The 16,241-nt window shown below is 38.3% G+C and overlaps 1 protein-coding gene across 1 annotated transcript in view; it reads left to right on the forward strand.

Moving 5' to 3' along the window:
- The window catches only part of dync2h1 (dynein cytoplasmic 2 heavy chain 1), a 231,897-nt gene that overhangs the window by 29,815 nt on the left and 185,841 nt on the right, over window positions 1–16,241 (forward strand). The window contains exons 13-26 of the mRNA XM_057838672.1: window positions 72–267; window positions 368–463; window positions 1,578–1,739; window positions 1,905–2,003; window positions 2,259–2,398; window positions 2,482–2,710; window positions 5,396–5,523; window positions 5,679–5,794; window positions 6,029–6,156; window positions 8,979–9,128; window positions 9,283–9,492; window positions 9,613–9,764; window positions 9,862–9,976; window positions 14,659–14,829. Coding sequence (XP_057694655.1) covers window positions 72–267; window positions 368–463; window positions 1,578–1,739; window positions 1,905–2,003; window positions 2,259–2,398; window positions 2,482–2,710; window positions 5,396–5,523; window positions 5,679–5,794; window positions 6,029–6,156; window positions 8,979–9,128; window positions 9,283–9,492; window positions 9,613–9,764; window positions 9,862–9,976; window positions 14,659–14,829 — 2,092 coding nt within the window. The remainder of the gene's footprint in view (window positions 1–71; window positions 268–367; window positions 464–1,577; window positions 1,740–1,904; window positions 2,004–2,258; window positions 2,399–2,481; window positions 2,711–5,395; window positions 5,524–5,678; window positions 5,795–6,028; window positions 6,157–8,978; window positions 9,129–9,282; window positions 9,493–9,612; window positions 9,765–9,861; window positions 9,977–14,658; window positions 14,830–16,241) is intronic.

Here is a 16,241-nt window from a genome sequence, read left to right on the forward strand (position 1 = left end):
TTTATGAATGCTGACAACCAACATCCATGTAGTGCAATCCAAAATAATGTACATTATCTCTTTCGCTTAAGCCTTCAAGCGAGTGATAGGGTGATGGAACTGGACCATACAGACGGCAGGCTAAAGATCCATTACTCAGACAGATTGGTGATTCTGCTCAGGGAAGTCAGACAACTCTCTTCCCTGGGTTTTGCTATTCCTGCTAAGATCCAGCTGGCTGCAAACACTGCGGACAAGTTCCATAGGCAGGCCATTGTCCTCAAACAGGTTCCATTTTTAAAATTTCTCTTTTCATCAGTTCATATTCTCCTCTTCATTTCCTAGCGATCAGTCTTTTTTTTATGAAAAAACTTTTATGATGTTATAGGTGGCAAACTTTTACAACACCATTGACCAACAGATGATACCTTCTCAGAGGCCAATGATGCTCACACTTGCTTTGGCTTTTGAGCAGGTCATCAAGGTATTTATCTCGCCTTAACCCCTCTTATCTTAAGCCAGGTCGTTATTTTTAGGTCAAACAACTACATAATGGTTTATTTGTAACTTTCTGATGGTTGTGATGATTACCATATAATAACTAGAAAATGCAATTTCTGGAGAAATTGCGATGTAGCTTTGCTTTCACAGGTAAACCTCTTTGGGTCACATCCTTCTGATTTCAGGTCACTTCCTGTTGATTTGAGGACACTTTAGGGTCACTTGGTAGTTTTGCTTTCGCAGGTAAACCCCTTGGGGCTGCACCTTGCTAATATCAGGTCACTTCCTGTTGATTTGAGAATATTTTAGGTTCACTTCCTGTTGATATCAGCTCATTTTCTATTGATATTTTGACGTACATAGTTGTCAATGGCATCGTCTTACATATGCATCAATGGAATCCAAGTACATTAGCATCAATAGAATCGACATATATGGCCGTCAATGGCATGGAGGTATATGGCTGTCAATGTAATCCAAGTACATTGGCATCAATAGAATCGAGCTACATGGCTGTCAATGGCATGGACGTGCATGGCTGTCGATGGCATCGACTTACTTGGGTGCCAGTTAAATGTCAATGGGCTGGAATGGTACGTTTTTGGTCATGTTTTTCTGCCATTGAAAATGAAGGGGAAATTTTGTCTAGTAGAAATGCATGGAACAACGTACATGGCAATGGCATACTATTAAAAACGAATGTGAAAGTTTTTGAGGAATTTTGGGGAAACTGTAGGTTTTTGGCAAATTCTGTACACAAATTTTATGCCCCTTAGCTTCCTGAAATTTTTGATGTAGGATTTATGAGAGTTGGATAAAAATTGGAGGACTAGATACATTTTGAAGAAAAAAAAAGTTATTTTTCCAAAAACTTTTTTTGGGGGGTCATTAGAAGGGGTCGCACAAGAATTCGGGTCATTTCCGTATTCGAACGGTGTGGATGGGTCAAACGGTTTGGGCTGTGCAACGTGCTACGAAAACGCCATTCAAAAAAAAAAATAAAAAAAAGGAATAACATAGATGGTTGCTTTTGCATTACATGGAAAGTTACCATCAATAAAATATAGTTTAACAGTAACGTCTCTTTTCTCAAACAGAATCCTCGCTCTCAGTCAAAGGAATCGGGAGGTAAACTGCACATTACCTGGAACAATCCTAAAGAGTTAGAGGTTTACATCTCAAAACTGCAGTCCGCCACTGAGAAACTCTCCACTGAGAACAGGAAGCTACGCAAATGGCACACAGATTTCACAGACAAGGTTGGAGCTTGTTCTTAACTTTCTATCACTTTGATTTTGAAGAAATAAATATATATATTTTCTTACCATATGAGGAAAAGCGGCAAGGAAAATGAATGAATGAATGAATGGTTTGAAATGAACCCCACCAGGGCTCTTAATAATAATTTGTGTTTGTTTTCTAAGGTGGTGACATTAATGAACGTCGACTTGCTTAGACATCAACAGCGGTGGAAAGAAGGGCTCCAGGACCTCCGTACAGGCTTTGCTACACTAGAGGCTCAGGTTATTATTGTGTTTGTGTGTGTGTGTGTGTGTGTGTGTGTGTGTGTGTGTGTGTGTGTGTGTGTGTGTGTGTGTGTGTGTGTGTGTGTGTGTGTGTGTGTGCGCATATGCAGTGTTGGACACATTTGGATAAAAGATAACTTATGTCCATTATTTGCAACAAAATGAATTTATTACTTTACTGGGTAGCTATTCATGTAATAACTTTGTGAAAACCCATAGGCTTGCCATTCAATATACATTTTTTGAATTTAGGGCTTTAGATCTGATGACATGCAGGCATGGCGGCAACATTGGAACCATCAACTATACAAAGCTCTTGAACATCAATACCAGACTGGACTGGAAGCGCTGAACAAGAACCTACCTGAAATACACATTGACCTCACTTTCAAGTGGGTGTTATGTTATTGTCACCAACAGTGACAAGAGTTTAACAGTTTACAAAATTAATTGTCAATGTCCTTTTTTTGAGCAGACAGGGTCGGTTGCAGTTTCAACCGCCTTTTGAGGAGGTACGAGCACGCTATTACAGGGAGATGAAGAGGTTCATCTCGATCCCAAACCAGTTCAAAGGTGTCAGCGCACCAGGGGATCCGGTTATATTCGGTGCTATGATCGACAGGAATGCCTCTGGGTTCCTCACCATCTTCAGCAAGGCAGAGGACCTTTTCAGCCGCTTGCGGACTATTCAACACAAGTTCAAGGTGCTTGAACAATCTACAATTACATTGATGATGATGATGATGGTGACAGTGATTAGCAACTGTATATTTCTAATGGTATTGTTTTTGTTTTGGTCATGTTTAAGGATTGGTAAAAATATTGATTCATTACAATTTTCCCTCAGTTCAATATGGATCCTTCAAATCCTCTGAATCTGACTGTGTTCAGGGTTGTTCACATTCTACACAGCAAAATCTGTACAGTTGATATTTTGGTGTAAATTATTTTGAGTTGATCGGTGTGTATTTGGATGTTGTTTTAACACTAGCAGTGTTAAGATCGCTTTTGGCGTGGTGTCAATTAAGTGAGTTGAACACTGACACCCATGGCAGAGTTAAATGTACTTCTAGCATGGATTTATAATTTAATTTACGACATAACAGAAAAGGAATGGGCTAAATTGTGTGTAAATGCTCAAATGAACGCACGGCTGGGACTTATTTAATACAAGTGGATAATTTGAACATAGTTACAGTGGTATGAAAAAGTATCTAAACCTTTTGGATTCTCTCACATTTCTTCATAAAATCACCATCAAATGTGATCTGATCTTTGTCAAAATCACGCAGATGAAAAAACAGTGTCTACTTTAACTAAAACCACCCAAACATTTATGGGTATTAATATTTTAATGAGGATAGTATGCAAACATTGACAGAAGGTGGAAAAATAGGTAAGTGAACCATCACATTTAATATTTTGTGGCCCCCGTTTGGCAGCGATAACTTCAACCACACGCTTCCTTTAGCTGCACATCAGTCTGGCACCTCGATCAAGACTGATCTTGGCCCATTCTTCTCTAAAATACTGCTGTAGTTTAGTCAGATTCCTGGGATGTCTGACATGAATCGCTGTTTTTAGGTCATGCCACAGCATCTCAATGGGGTTCAAGTCTGGACTTTGACATGGCCACTCCAGAACATGTATTTTGTTCTTCTGAAACCATTCTGAAGTTGATTTACTTCTGATTTGGATCATGTCTTGTTGCAGCATTCATCCTCTTTTTAGCTTGTGCCAGACTGATCTGCAGCTACAGGAAGCGTCTGGTGGGGCACAAAATATTCACTTACTCATTTACTTATTTTTCCCCTTTCTGTCATTGTTTGCATACTATCCTCATTAAAATACGAAAACCTATAAATGTTTGGGTGGTTTTAATTCAAGCACTGTTTTTTCGTTTGCGTGATTTTAAAGGGTATGACAACACCTGGGGAAATGCTAATATTCCATCATTTATCCATCAACGCATGCCTTTTGAATTCATATCATGCCACTTCGTGTAATCACACACATCGCAACACCAAGAAAATGATAAAAATTAGGTCGATTGTCAAGCTAAAAGGACCCGCCCCCGAGATGCCGGAAATCTAGCATATTGTGACTAAAGGGAAACAACCGGCTCAGTGCTTAGTACTGAATGGCGGCGATGATGGCGGACAGTTTTGTTTCTATTTGCAGCGACGAATCCGACGTAACGAACATTCTTCTAATGGTGACGAGGAGCGTTATGAACCTTTCTTTGGTGTTTTGGGTTATCAATTTGAGCCCAAACGAAAGCCAATGCAGCCTAATGAAAGGATCATTGAGGGGAGCAATCACACTGATGAAACACCGGCGGCAACAGAATCACCGAATGGTTTGTTTTGCATTTCTTTTTGTGAAGCTGATACACCGTGACCGCAAAATAATGTATAGAATAATTATCATTTAATATGCTATCATCGGTTTCGCTCAGCCAACCAACACAAATATGAATGCGATTAGAGGATTTGTTCTATATATTTTACGAGCGATAATTTATACATGTGTCCAGTCCTATATCCAATGCGTGATATGTTTTTTATTATAAAAGAGGGTTCACTCTGGTCATTTCTCTCCTTTGCTTTGCCTGGGGTGGTGAGGTGGTCTCATCAGAGCCAGTCATCGTCCTCTTTCACCGGGCACCGCATCTGCTTTCAGCAGCAATTTCTTAGCAAAACCTGATTTCATTTGCCCATAGTTCATATAGCTTTCAGGTGTAAAATGCGCACCATACAAAACCGTGCCGGAGGCTGGGTCTGCAAAATTAGCCCTCTTAGCACTGACAAACTTTACTCATTGTCTGCGTAGTCCAGCTCTTTTTCTCGCGTTCGGAAACTCATGGGTACTACATTGTGACAAACGGCTATTTGTAAACCACATAGCATGACATGTTTGAACTATTTTAGCGATTTTTTGAAAAAACACGAACGCAACTCTCTCGTCGATAAACAACGATGGCACCTGCCTCGACCTTTTGTTTCCTTGTTATGACGTCTCCGCCCCATTCGGCTGTTTCCGGAACACTTTCGGAAATGTTCGTCATTTTCGATTTATTTTCGATAATTGCTCATTAATGTGATTGATTTTTTTGTTAACTTTATCAATATTTGTTATCCTGGCACATAACGGTTCTATTGATGTCTCACACCCCCTTTGCGTTTTCATACCCTTTAACAAAGATCAGATCACATTTGATGGTGATTTATTGCCGAAATGTGAGAAATTCCAAAAGGATCAAATACATTTTCATACCACTGTAATGTATTGTTTAATTGTATGTTGTTCAATGCCATTCATCTGTCTCCTTTCACAGTTACATTCAAAATACAAGTCTCACTGTGCATGTTTTTGTGTTTGTTCTTTAGGAGTGGGTGGTGCTGGGGCAAGTGGATTTGGAGAAGTTAGTAGAGAAAAATCTGACCACCGTGCAGGATTGGGAGAGAAATTTCAAGGCCCTGAAAGCCAGAGGAAAAGAATCTGAACGTCTGCCCAGGTACACGTTACACAAACAGACACAAACATGTAGAAGCATAGGATGAAAGGGGTGCTTTCAAGCAACAGTGGGAAATGTATTGACTTTGAGCATCATCTGAAGTTAAGAAATAATAACTTGCCTTAATATTCATCCAAACCCTTCATTTTTTGCAGCCAGGAGAAGGTTGACTGTGTCACTGTCAATTGTGAGCCACTGAAAGCTGCCATTGAGGGGCTGATCCAGAGGCTCTTTGACCTGCTTCTGATATCTCTTAGGAAATCCATACAAGGTGAAAGGCACACTTACAGATATTTTTGAATGAAGCAGAAGACAACTATTTTAGTATCTCTATTAAATGAAAGATACGAATGTAACTATGGTTCTATGAATCCTGTATAACCACTAATCTGGTGGTCATCAAGGATGAAATAGAACCTTTTCTTGTGAACTTAACTCATTAGATGCAAGATTGTTGTCATTCACTTTAATCCATTCTGCTTTTCATCATATGGCTTGATTACAGGCCACACACAGGCCATTGACAGTTTTGTGTCTGAGTCACTGGAGACCTTGTCCACACGACCAGAAAATATTGAAGCGATTAGTGCTGCTAGTGGCAAATATAGCCAAATAGCTGCCCAAAAACCTGAGGTAAGAGACAAATAACTCATATTCTATTATTTTTAGCATAGCATTGCATAAAAATACCATTGCATGTTTCTATATCCCAATAGTTGAAGCAAAAAGATTGACATGATTCATTCATGGATGACTTTTGGCTCCCCAAATCATTATTAATGATGATAAAAGAAGTGAACTGCTGCACAGTGAAACTTGCATAGTAACTTTTTAGCATAGTATTGCATAAAAATACCATTGCATGTTTCTATACCTCAATAGTTGAAGCAAAAAGATTAACATGATTCATTCATGGATGCCTTTTGGCTCCCCAAATCATTATTAATGATGATAAAAGAAGTGAACTGCTGCACAGTAAAACTTTAGAACAAATTGTTTGGAACCAATTAATTCAGCCTAATTTATAACTGTGTGGGTGCTGACTGGTGACACTGTGATGAATCTGAAGATAGGAATATTACTGCTTGTACATTTTACAGTTTAATTCCGTTCTTTTTTGTTGTTTTTTTCAATTTTGACTTATTGTTGACTTCACCACATTGTACTCAGCGGTCTAGTTAAGATGACTCATCTGAAGTTGACATTTGCTACTGACCTCTGTGGAAGACTTGCATTTTAATATCATGCATAAAAATGCATCCCCCCTAAAATGTTGTTGCTCTGCCCACTACCTACCGTTAGACATTTATGAGGCTTCTCTTTTGCACTGAAAATTGTAAACTAATATTTAATTTAAATGATACAAAAGCCTGAATGGGTATAGGTTTGTTTCAATTATATTTTCATGGTGGGACTTTTCTTCTCTTAAAGCAGGGGTCAACAAGCTTTGACAAAGAGCCATGTATTCTGTTGTGCATATTTGACTTAACGAAGGTGTTTAGCCTTTTTTAGTAAGCAGAATAAGGGCTCATGTTTCACACACTTCTGTTTACATAACACTCATGCATGTTATGAACTATGTAAAGTCACATTGGCCACTTGGGAGGTGTTGTCTTGCCAGGGAAGACAATGAAAAGTTTTGTACAACGATGACATTTCTTTATTACAAACTGCAGTTTGGAGAAAACATTACGACAGAGGACAATGTCTGTAACATAGTGTCTCTCCTGAATGGGGAACGATACTTTTACACCCTTCTAATTACTGAGAGGAGTCAAACACTAAGACATGATCTTATATGGCTATTTTCATAATGTATTTGTTGCTATTGGTTGAAGAATATGGTATTGCTCAGTCAAATATGTCAAATGTGATCTTTAAAGGGTGCCACGGATAGAAAGACGTAGTTCTCAAAAGGTAAATGTTAGTATTAGTTATAAAAAATTAATATTAAAACTAGGGCTGTCAAAATTATCACGTTAACGAGCGTTAATTAATTTTTTAAATTAATCACGTTAAAATATTTGACACATTTAACGCACATGCCCTGCTCAAACAGATTAAAATCACAGCAAAGTGTCATTTTCACTTGTTACTTGTGTTTTTTGGTGTTTTGCTGCCCTCTGCTGGCGCTTGGGTGGGACTGATTTTATGGGTTTCAGCACCATAATTATTGACATCAACAATGGCGAGCTACTAGTTTATTATTGACATCAACAATGGCGAGCTACTAGTTTATTTTTTGATTGAAAATTTTACAAACTTTTAATTATTAAAACGAAAACATTAAGAGGGGTTTTATTATAAAATTTCTATAACTTGTACTAACATTTATCTTTTAAGAAGTACAAGTCTTTCTATCCATGAATCACTTTAACAGAATGTTAATAATGTTAATGCCATCTTGTTGATTTATTGTTATAATAAACAAATACAGTACTTATGTACAGTATGTTGAATGTATATATCCGTCTTGTGTCTTATCTTTCCATTCCAACAGTAATTTACAGAAAAATATGGCATATTTTATAGATTGAATTGCGATTAATTTCGATTAATACATTTTTAAGCTGTGATTAACTCGATTAAAAATTTTAATCATTTGACAGACCTAATTAAAACCCTCCTTATTGTTTTCGTTTTAATAAAATTTGTAAAATTAGTTTAACTAGTAGGTCGCCATTGTTGTTGACGACGCAGTGTACTCTGGACTGTGACATCACTGGTCACAGCCCAGAGTCTTTAACTACATAAACATGTTGTCGTTTCTGCCCTTCCAATTTGAACCCGAGCGGAACATTTATGAGTAGGACAGCCCTGTTGGTATTTCACAAAACGAGCAGCAAAATGAACAGAAAAGACAGGATAAGGCGAGAGTAGCACAAAACCGGTAGTGTTTATGTGTCAATTACGCTAGTGACAGCATTCTCCTGCTATAGTGACAGAGCAGGAAAGTGTCTGATGTCAAAAAATGTTTGCAGGTCTTCTCTGTTAACTGTTGTGAGATTCCACTTTTTCCAATATTTTTATAGAGATAGCATCCAGAGCTGTTGTGTTTTTTACATGTGATTAGGATATACAGTGAAACAGGGCTTCAGCAACAGTTTATTATTTTACAGATAGCCTGTGCATCACAGCACACAAAACGTTCCAACTAAAAAAGAAACCAAACAATAAAATTGACTGCACTGTAAACAGAAGCTCAACAAACTCAAAAACCTGGCTTAATGGCAGATTCCAAGCAACTATCAAGGGCATAATGCCATCTACTGTACAAGAGTGTGGTGGTTTTTATTGTTCAATGTTTTGTTCACCTACCTAATCTTGTTTATACTCGTGTTCCTGCCTTGAGTGCTAAGTTACGGTATAGTTGCACTGGGCTTATCGACTGCGCCGGAGATTAGAAAATGGAAATAAATTGTTATTTCAAATTTAACTTTGTGGGTTTTTATTAGATCCTACCTCAGTTCAAGTCAGCAGAGGAGAAAAACCGTTTGCTGCGAGTGGTATCTGGGGCAGGGCTGGACTCAATCTCCTCCCTCAGGGCCAAATGGGACAAACTGGAGCTTGTGATGGAGAGCCATCAGCTCATGATCAAAGATCAGGTATACCAACAGAGCATCACTATTTGAGTTTTGACAATACATATTTCCTGCAGCAGCTTTTTATCTCCTGGTATTACTTAAATCCCATTTCGTTCCTTTATCTCCCGGTGTCTGACTCTTTTCGATATCATTCATGCTTACCTCCTCTATACAGCTGGAGGTGATGCGAAGTCACACCACAGATCGCATCAATGCCTACAAGGCAGATTTAGAGCGGTTCAAAGCTCGCTGGGACCAGCTGAAGCCAAAGGAGGAGATGTTTGTGTCTGGTGATCATGATACTTTACTTGCCAATCTTCAAACCATTCGAGATAAGCAGCAAGAGTTCCAGGAGTTGGACACTGTGCGCAGTAAACTAATGCAAGTCTTTACTTATTTAGAATTCATAATGAAACTGCCCTGTCTGGTGCTGTCGAGAGGATGCATGATTTTTGATCATACCACCCTCCTCCTCTCTTATACTGGTTCACTTCTCCTTAGTGAGGATTGTGTCTACTTCAACCTGGAGGTTGCAATGTTCCCTCTGGCTGAGGAAACAAAACAAGACATGGAGGAATATAGCCAGATGTGGGGTCTGTATGAGGAGTGGCATCAAGGCTTCACAGAGAAGGCTCAGATGGACTGGATCTCATTCAGGTTAAGTAACAGATGCAGATCAAAAACATACTATAGATTCCAACTATTTTACTTTCTTTAAATAGGTTACTTTAATATTTTTCCTTGTATTTTACAGGAGTAAGACCCATCTGTTTGAGGAATTTCTATTTACATGGCAGGACAAACTTAGGAAGCTGCAACAACCTACATCCATTTCTGTTAAATTGCAAGGAGAAGTGGATAAATATAAGGTACACAAAGCAGTTAGATACATATTTTAATTTTTGTGTCGGTCGAACTTGTATTAATAAAATTGTGTGTTTTACAATAAGCAACTAACCTAAACATTGTTTTGGTCATGTGAATTATGAATATTTCTTTTGTTTTTATTTTGATTTGATTTGCTAGCTCCCAGGGTGTGGCCTCCTTTTTGTCAGGGCTTGCGGTTGCTGTAAATAAGTCTGTTAAGCTTATTTTCAGATAGCTATTTTTCTTATGTCAAGAAATCTGAGTAAAATTTATTTGACACACTGGCAGATAACTTCACCTTTTTCAAGTAGATTTACACTGAAAACAAGAGTTATGTTGGGTGGGTTTTTGCACTGCATATGCATTGGTTCAGGTGATGCACCGTTCGATTCAAACCTTTGTTTTCAAAAACTACTAAAGACACATTTTGAAAACTGAAATGTCAGAATTTTATCAGCAAGTTTAAAGTACAAATATTTGAACACAAATTATATTAAAATACACAAGAAATACAAACTTGTTATTCATCTCTTAATTATCCAGGAATGCAACTAAATACACATTTGCTGTAAGACCACTCTCAACTTTTCTGTCTAAATAAATTAAATGACATAAAAAAATGTCATAAAAAATGTCAGGGAATAACAAAAAAAAAAATAAAAATGGAGCCTTCCTTCAGGTATAACACTTCTGCTTTTGTCCACAAGCACAGCCAAACTCAACAAAAAATGAAAGCTCCTTTGGGCTGCTTTAAGACCACATAAATAAAATAAAAATGAAAACTGGGGAGAAGGGGGTAAACTTTGGTTGATTACATTTCTTACAGTTTAATTAACGTTAAAAGCAGAAAACATACAGGAGGCAGTGTTTCCCACAGGATTTTAGGAGACTGTGGTAGGAGGGTCTCTGACCCTCGGGGTAGGGTGTGTTTGTGTGTACATTTTCAAGCCTGGTGTATCTCTTTAGGGCATTTTGAGACCATTGAATGTAATATAAATTGCTGTATGCGGTGTCGCCGGATCGCACCTAATGCAGCAGAATGCAGCAGACAGTAGTCCCGTAGCCTGGTACACCAGACTCAGCGGCAGTATGTTCCAATCCGCGGTAAATTCGGTTTTACATGACCAAAAACACATCGAGTCGCTAAAACCAACAGTCTGTCTCACGCTAGCCATGTTGAATATGTTGAAATGTCTCTCGCTAGTTTCTTGTCGCTTTACTGACGTCGCGTCAGCCCGTCGCTGATTGGTCCGCTCCACTGTCTATTTGCTGTGGCTGGCTCCGCCCTGGAATTTTTTTTCTGCTGAATGGTGGCCAGACTCATACTCTCATAGCCAGGCATGAAAATGGGTCAGGGGTTAAAAAGGTGAGAAGGGTGTGGAGGAAATATGTTCCAGTACACTGTACACCCCAACAAAATATTGAGCTCTGTCGACCCACACTGTGTTTCAGCAGGGCCGTGCAGAGACCGGTGAAGGGGCGGGTGCTCGTAGATCAAAAGGGGCACATGAACAAGTATTTAATACACCTTAAAACAACATAACTTCAATTTTAACCAGTTTTAGATAATAATTGGCTGCGACTGTGACATACTTTAATTGGGAGGGGGCAACAGTGAATAGAAATCAAAACTGTCATCAACACTTTCTGGCTGTGACTCAGTCAGTCTGCTTATTTTCTTCCTTCAACCTCTGCATCAAAACTTCCTTCCTCAACTTGTTCATCTGAAAACAAACCACATCAGATGGTCACTGAGCCACCAACAGCACAGTTTTCTCAAAACTATTATTTCATTATTATCCATACTTAACAACTCTAGCACCTAATGATTAATAAAGCAATGACATAAAATCTTATAGAAAAATAACATTGTAATTGTGTTTATAATTGTATTTAATACCTGACTATCCTTGCAAACTTGTTCTTACCAGGTCTGCTATTCACCCAGCTGATGAGGTATCCACTGCCTTTAGCAGCCTCATCCAACTCCTTTTTTTATCCCTCAATCTCCTTTCCCTACGAGGCATGTCTATGGAATGAAATATAAATATTAAAAAAAATAAAATTAAAAAAAAACAGACTCCCCGGTGGCTTTTAGTTTTAAAGCTTTCTTAATTTCTTTCTCTCTCAATAACGATGGAGGTAGATTTGTGTTTTTATTATTCAATCAAAAAACAAAGTTACTTCTATCAAAAACAAAGTTGCTTCAGTCAAAATACAGTATATACTTTTAATCCCAAAAAAGTCACTTCAATAAAAAAAATTGTTTTTGATTGCAAAAATAAATTTGAGACAAAAAAGGCATTTGAAAACTATTTTTCTTGATTGAAACAAATTTTTCCATTGAAGTAATGTTGTTTTGCCTTTGGGCCACATTTTGGCTAGGACATTTGTGTCTTTATTATTCAATCAAATAAGTTGCTTCAAACAATAAAATATATATAAAAAGAAAAACTTTGCACATGTGTCAATCACCGTTTAACAAAACCTGAGAGGGTTTGAGTAGACTCACTATGAAGCATTTAATAAAGCCAAGCATTTTCTTACTACTTTATTCTTGTTTAAAAATAATTCGGTGGGGCAGTAACATGTTTAAAACTTATCATAATTCTTACATTTTTAAGTGCTTGAAAACCATTTATAAATGATACTTTGGTGAAAGAGGTGAAAAAACATGTCTTATATATATATATATATATATATATATATATATATATATATATATATATATATATATATATATATGTATCTTTTTTCCAAGTTAAAATCTGAATAAATACATTGAACACGCACAAAAAAATTGGGGGGGGGCGCTAATTCGCGGTTTTCACTTATTGCGGCGGGTTCTGGTCCCCATTAACTGCGAAAAACGAGGGATCCCTGTATTTCTGAAAAGCTTGAAGAAGCAAGAGTTATTCCCACCACTCGTCGGGCCGGTGTTGTGCCGACACCGGCCGTCAGCTCAAGTCCCAGCCGAAAATAAAGCGTCTCAGGCGGACGACGGGAGCGATACGAGGTGCCCCCCTCCATCCGAGAGCATGCCGCTTAATTAAGCTCAACAGTGTGTTTCTTCGTTTATATTACCGCTAAATACACAAGCTTGACGCCAATTTAACGGAAGCTATTTTTTTTCATGGGAGATTTGGCTAGCTCTGGCAGTGTTTAACGCAAGCTGCAACGAATGGCAGTAACTTTTTTATATCGCAAAATGTGAAAACGATTGAAACCATTACTCACCAAATTCAATCTGCTGGCAAATACAGGCAAATGTGTATGCTGCGCTCTGGTCTGCCCCGGTGTGGATAAGGCCTGCTTTTTGTTTTCGCAGCTTTGCAATGCAACCAAAGGCTCTCCGAACACTCCATGTACACCGTAAGGAGTGCGCGCGTTTGAAATAATGGAACGCAGCTTGGGCCGATGATTGGTTCTCGTCAGCGAAGCATCTAGAAGGATTTGCTGACTGTCCAAGTGTCACTTTTTTAAAGAACCGATTTCTTAAGTGCTCAGTTTACGTACTAAGTTAATCACATGATGATAATAATAATAATAATAATTAAATAAAACCTCCCGACCCCCCCCCCCCAAAAAAAAAAAAAAAGAATTTCTCCTCGGATCTACGCAATTCACGTAGGTCGCCCTTTTTGACTTCAAAACGGCGAATTTCGCCGAAAAGTGAGAGATTTTCATGCCTGCATACCACAGCTATGAGTCTGTTGTACCAGGCTAGTAGTCCCGTCTATGAGCGCGACCTGTTGCCGCGTGTGTCTGTGTGTGTGCACGCACGAGAGCGCGCGCGGGTAGTAGAGTGGAGTGGGCTACAGCTGTGTAATCGGCTGACTGACGCATCTGATTATTTTTTTTTTTTTTTCGGCGGGGGGGGGGGGGCAAACGAGTCTCGTTCATTGGTGGGAAACACTTGGAGGATATTTCTCTCAAAGAAGCTTCCTCCTCGAGTTCGAGAAATTACACAGATTAATGTTATGCTAACTCTGATGGCGGTCGCACTTTCAGTGGCAAAATTAGTGGTGTGTTCCCCACCTCCACAACATTGACAACGTCTTTTTGCATTACTTACAGAGGCTGCTGCTGGCGGGAAAAAAATTGTAATATCCCTCATCTTCATAGAGGGCGGACGAGGCGGCAAATTTTATTTGAGATGGGGGGTGGTTTGTCAAGTCAGACAATCAAACGTGCGTTTGAGGGGAAAAAATGGACTGGCACATTCAGCAAGTGAAAAGGGGTTAATGTTAATTTGAACATAATGAAAATAATTCACTTAATAAAGTTAGGGTCTATTCTATCCTTACAACACATGCAAAAACGGTTGATTAAAAGTTGGTGGGGACAATTTGAGCATCCTGAAAAGTTGGTAGTGTTATGTCCTGACCGTCCCTATGCAAACCTACGTCCTTACATTCATGGGACACATGAAACTGTTCAGACCAATTGGACACTCAGATTCCCATTCTTCATGTCAAGCAGCTGAACGGAACATGTTTTTGTAAAAAAAAAAAAAAAAATGAAAAGATTCGTCAAAGAAAATAAGTTGATGTGGCTATTTTTAATTTGACCTCAGTTTTGTCTTTTGGTACATATATTTGGAATTCATTTAATGCATTCTTATGTAGTTTTTGTGTTTGTCTTTGACTGTTTAATTGAATAACCTTTCTATTTGTGTGTCCAGAACATTCTTCCAGTGTTAAAATATGTGCGTGGGGAACACTTGTCTCAAGACCATTGGCTGGACATGTTCCGTCTCCTTGGTCTTCCAAGAGGGATGACTTTAGAAAGACTCACCTTTAATGACCTTCTCGCAGTGGCAGATAACATTATTGCAAAGGCCATGGAGCTTAAGGTACAGTAGATATAAAAGCAGGCATATTTATGTTCTATCAAGAAAATGTGGATGTTGGTTCAAAAAATATCTATACTTTTATAAATATGTATAAATGAGGTCAAGATAATTCCTTTTTAAAAAGGTTCACCATTATTGTGGTCTTGCCAAAATAAAGTCTTCTGGAGAAGTAAAGTGAATGTGTTTACACAACTGTGTACTCCCTCATAATTGTGGATGTGGCTCTGTTCAAAATTAACAAATCACATTCAAACTCATGAGAGTCAGCCTTTAACTGTTGATGAGTCTCTGATTAAACCCAAATAAATGTCAGATGTGCTAGTAGCCTTTTCGCTCTAACATAATTCTCAAGGTTTTATGCTAGCCTGTACTGCGTTTGGAATTTTTCATAATTCCCTCCATCTTGACCCATTCTCCATTGTTGACCAATACAATAATACTATTTTATTAAAGTTTTAAGTCAATGTCAGTGCTTATGATAATGTTTAGCTCGGCAAAGAAGGCTGTGAAGGCCTGTTGTGCATACTGCTTTTCGGTAAGGTATTCTTATATAATATTCTTATTCTTATTAAGAGCAATACACAAAAAAATTGATTTTGCAATTCTGTTTCATGTCCACAAATTTACTCTGTCACAAGCAGAGGCAGTTATTTGCTTACCCAAATAATAAAGTTTTATCACCCATCACAAAGAAACTGTCTGATTAAGCACAGTGCAATTTAAGTATTTATATATTTTTTTAAACTTACCAGACAACCTCAATTCCAATGACATTGGGAAGTTGTGCAAATTATAAACAGTAAATTACCGTAATTTTCAGGCAATAAGGCACACCTGACTATAGGCCGCCACCCGCCAAAAAACAACAGCATTTGTTCATTAATGAATGCTTAGGAGTTATGACAGATGTTATTTAGTGTCATCCGGCAAATTATCTCAGTTTTGAATGACTTTAAGAGAACCTAGCGGGACATGAATGGAGTTCATGACAAAATTTGCCAGATGACATCTAATGAAATCCGTCATAAGTGTTTATTAATGTCCATGACAGCGTCTTTTTTTATTTTAATGAAGATAGTATGCAGACAATGACAGAAGGGGGGAGGGGGGGTTAAGTAAGTGAACCATCACATTTAATATTTTGTGCCCCTCGCTCCTTTGGCAGCAATAACTTCAACCAGCACTTCCTGTAGCTGCAGATCAGTCTGGCACATCGATCAGGACTAATCTTGGCCCATTCTTCTCTACAAAACTGCTGTATTTCGGTCAGATTGCTGGCATGAATCGCCCCTCCAGAACGTGTATTTTGTTCTTCTGAAACCACTGTAAAGTTGATTTACTTCTGTGTTTTGGATTATTGTCTTGTTGCAGCCTCCATCCTCTTTTTAGCTTTAACTGTCTGACAGATGGCC

Source organism: Corythoichthys intestinalis, chromosome 6 (assembly GCF_030265065.1).
Source record: "Corythoichthys intestinalis isolate RoL2023-P3 chromosome 6, ASM3026506v1, whole genome shotgun sequence".
Lineage (NCBI taxonomy): Eukaryota > Metazoa > Chordata > Actinopteri > Syngnathiformes > Syngnathidae > Corythoichthys > Corythoichthys intestinalis.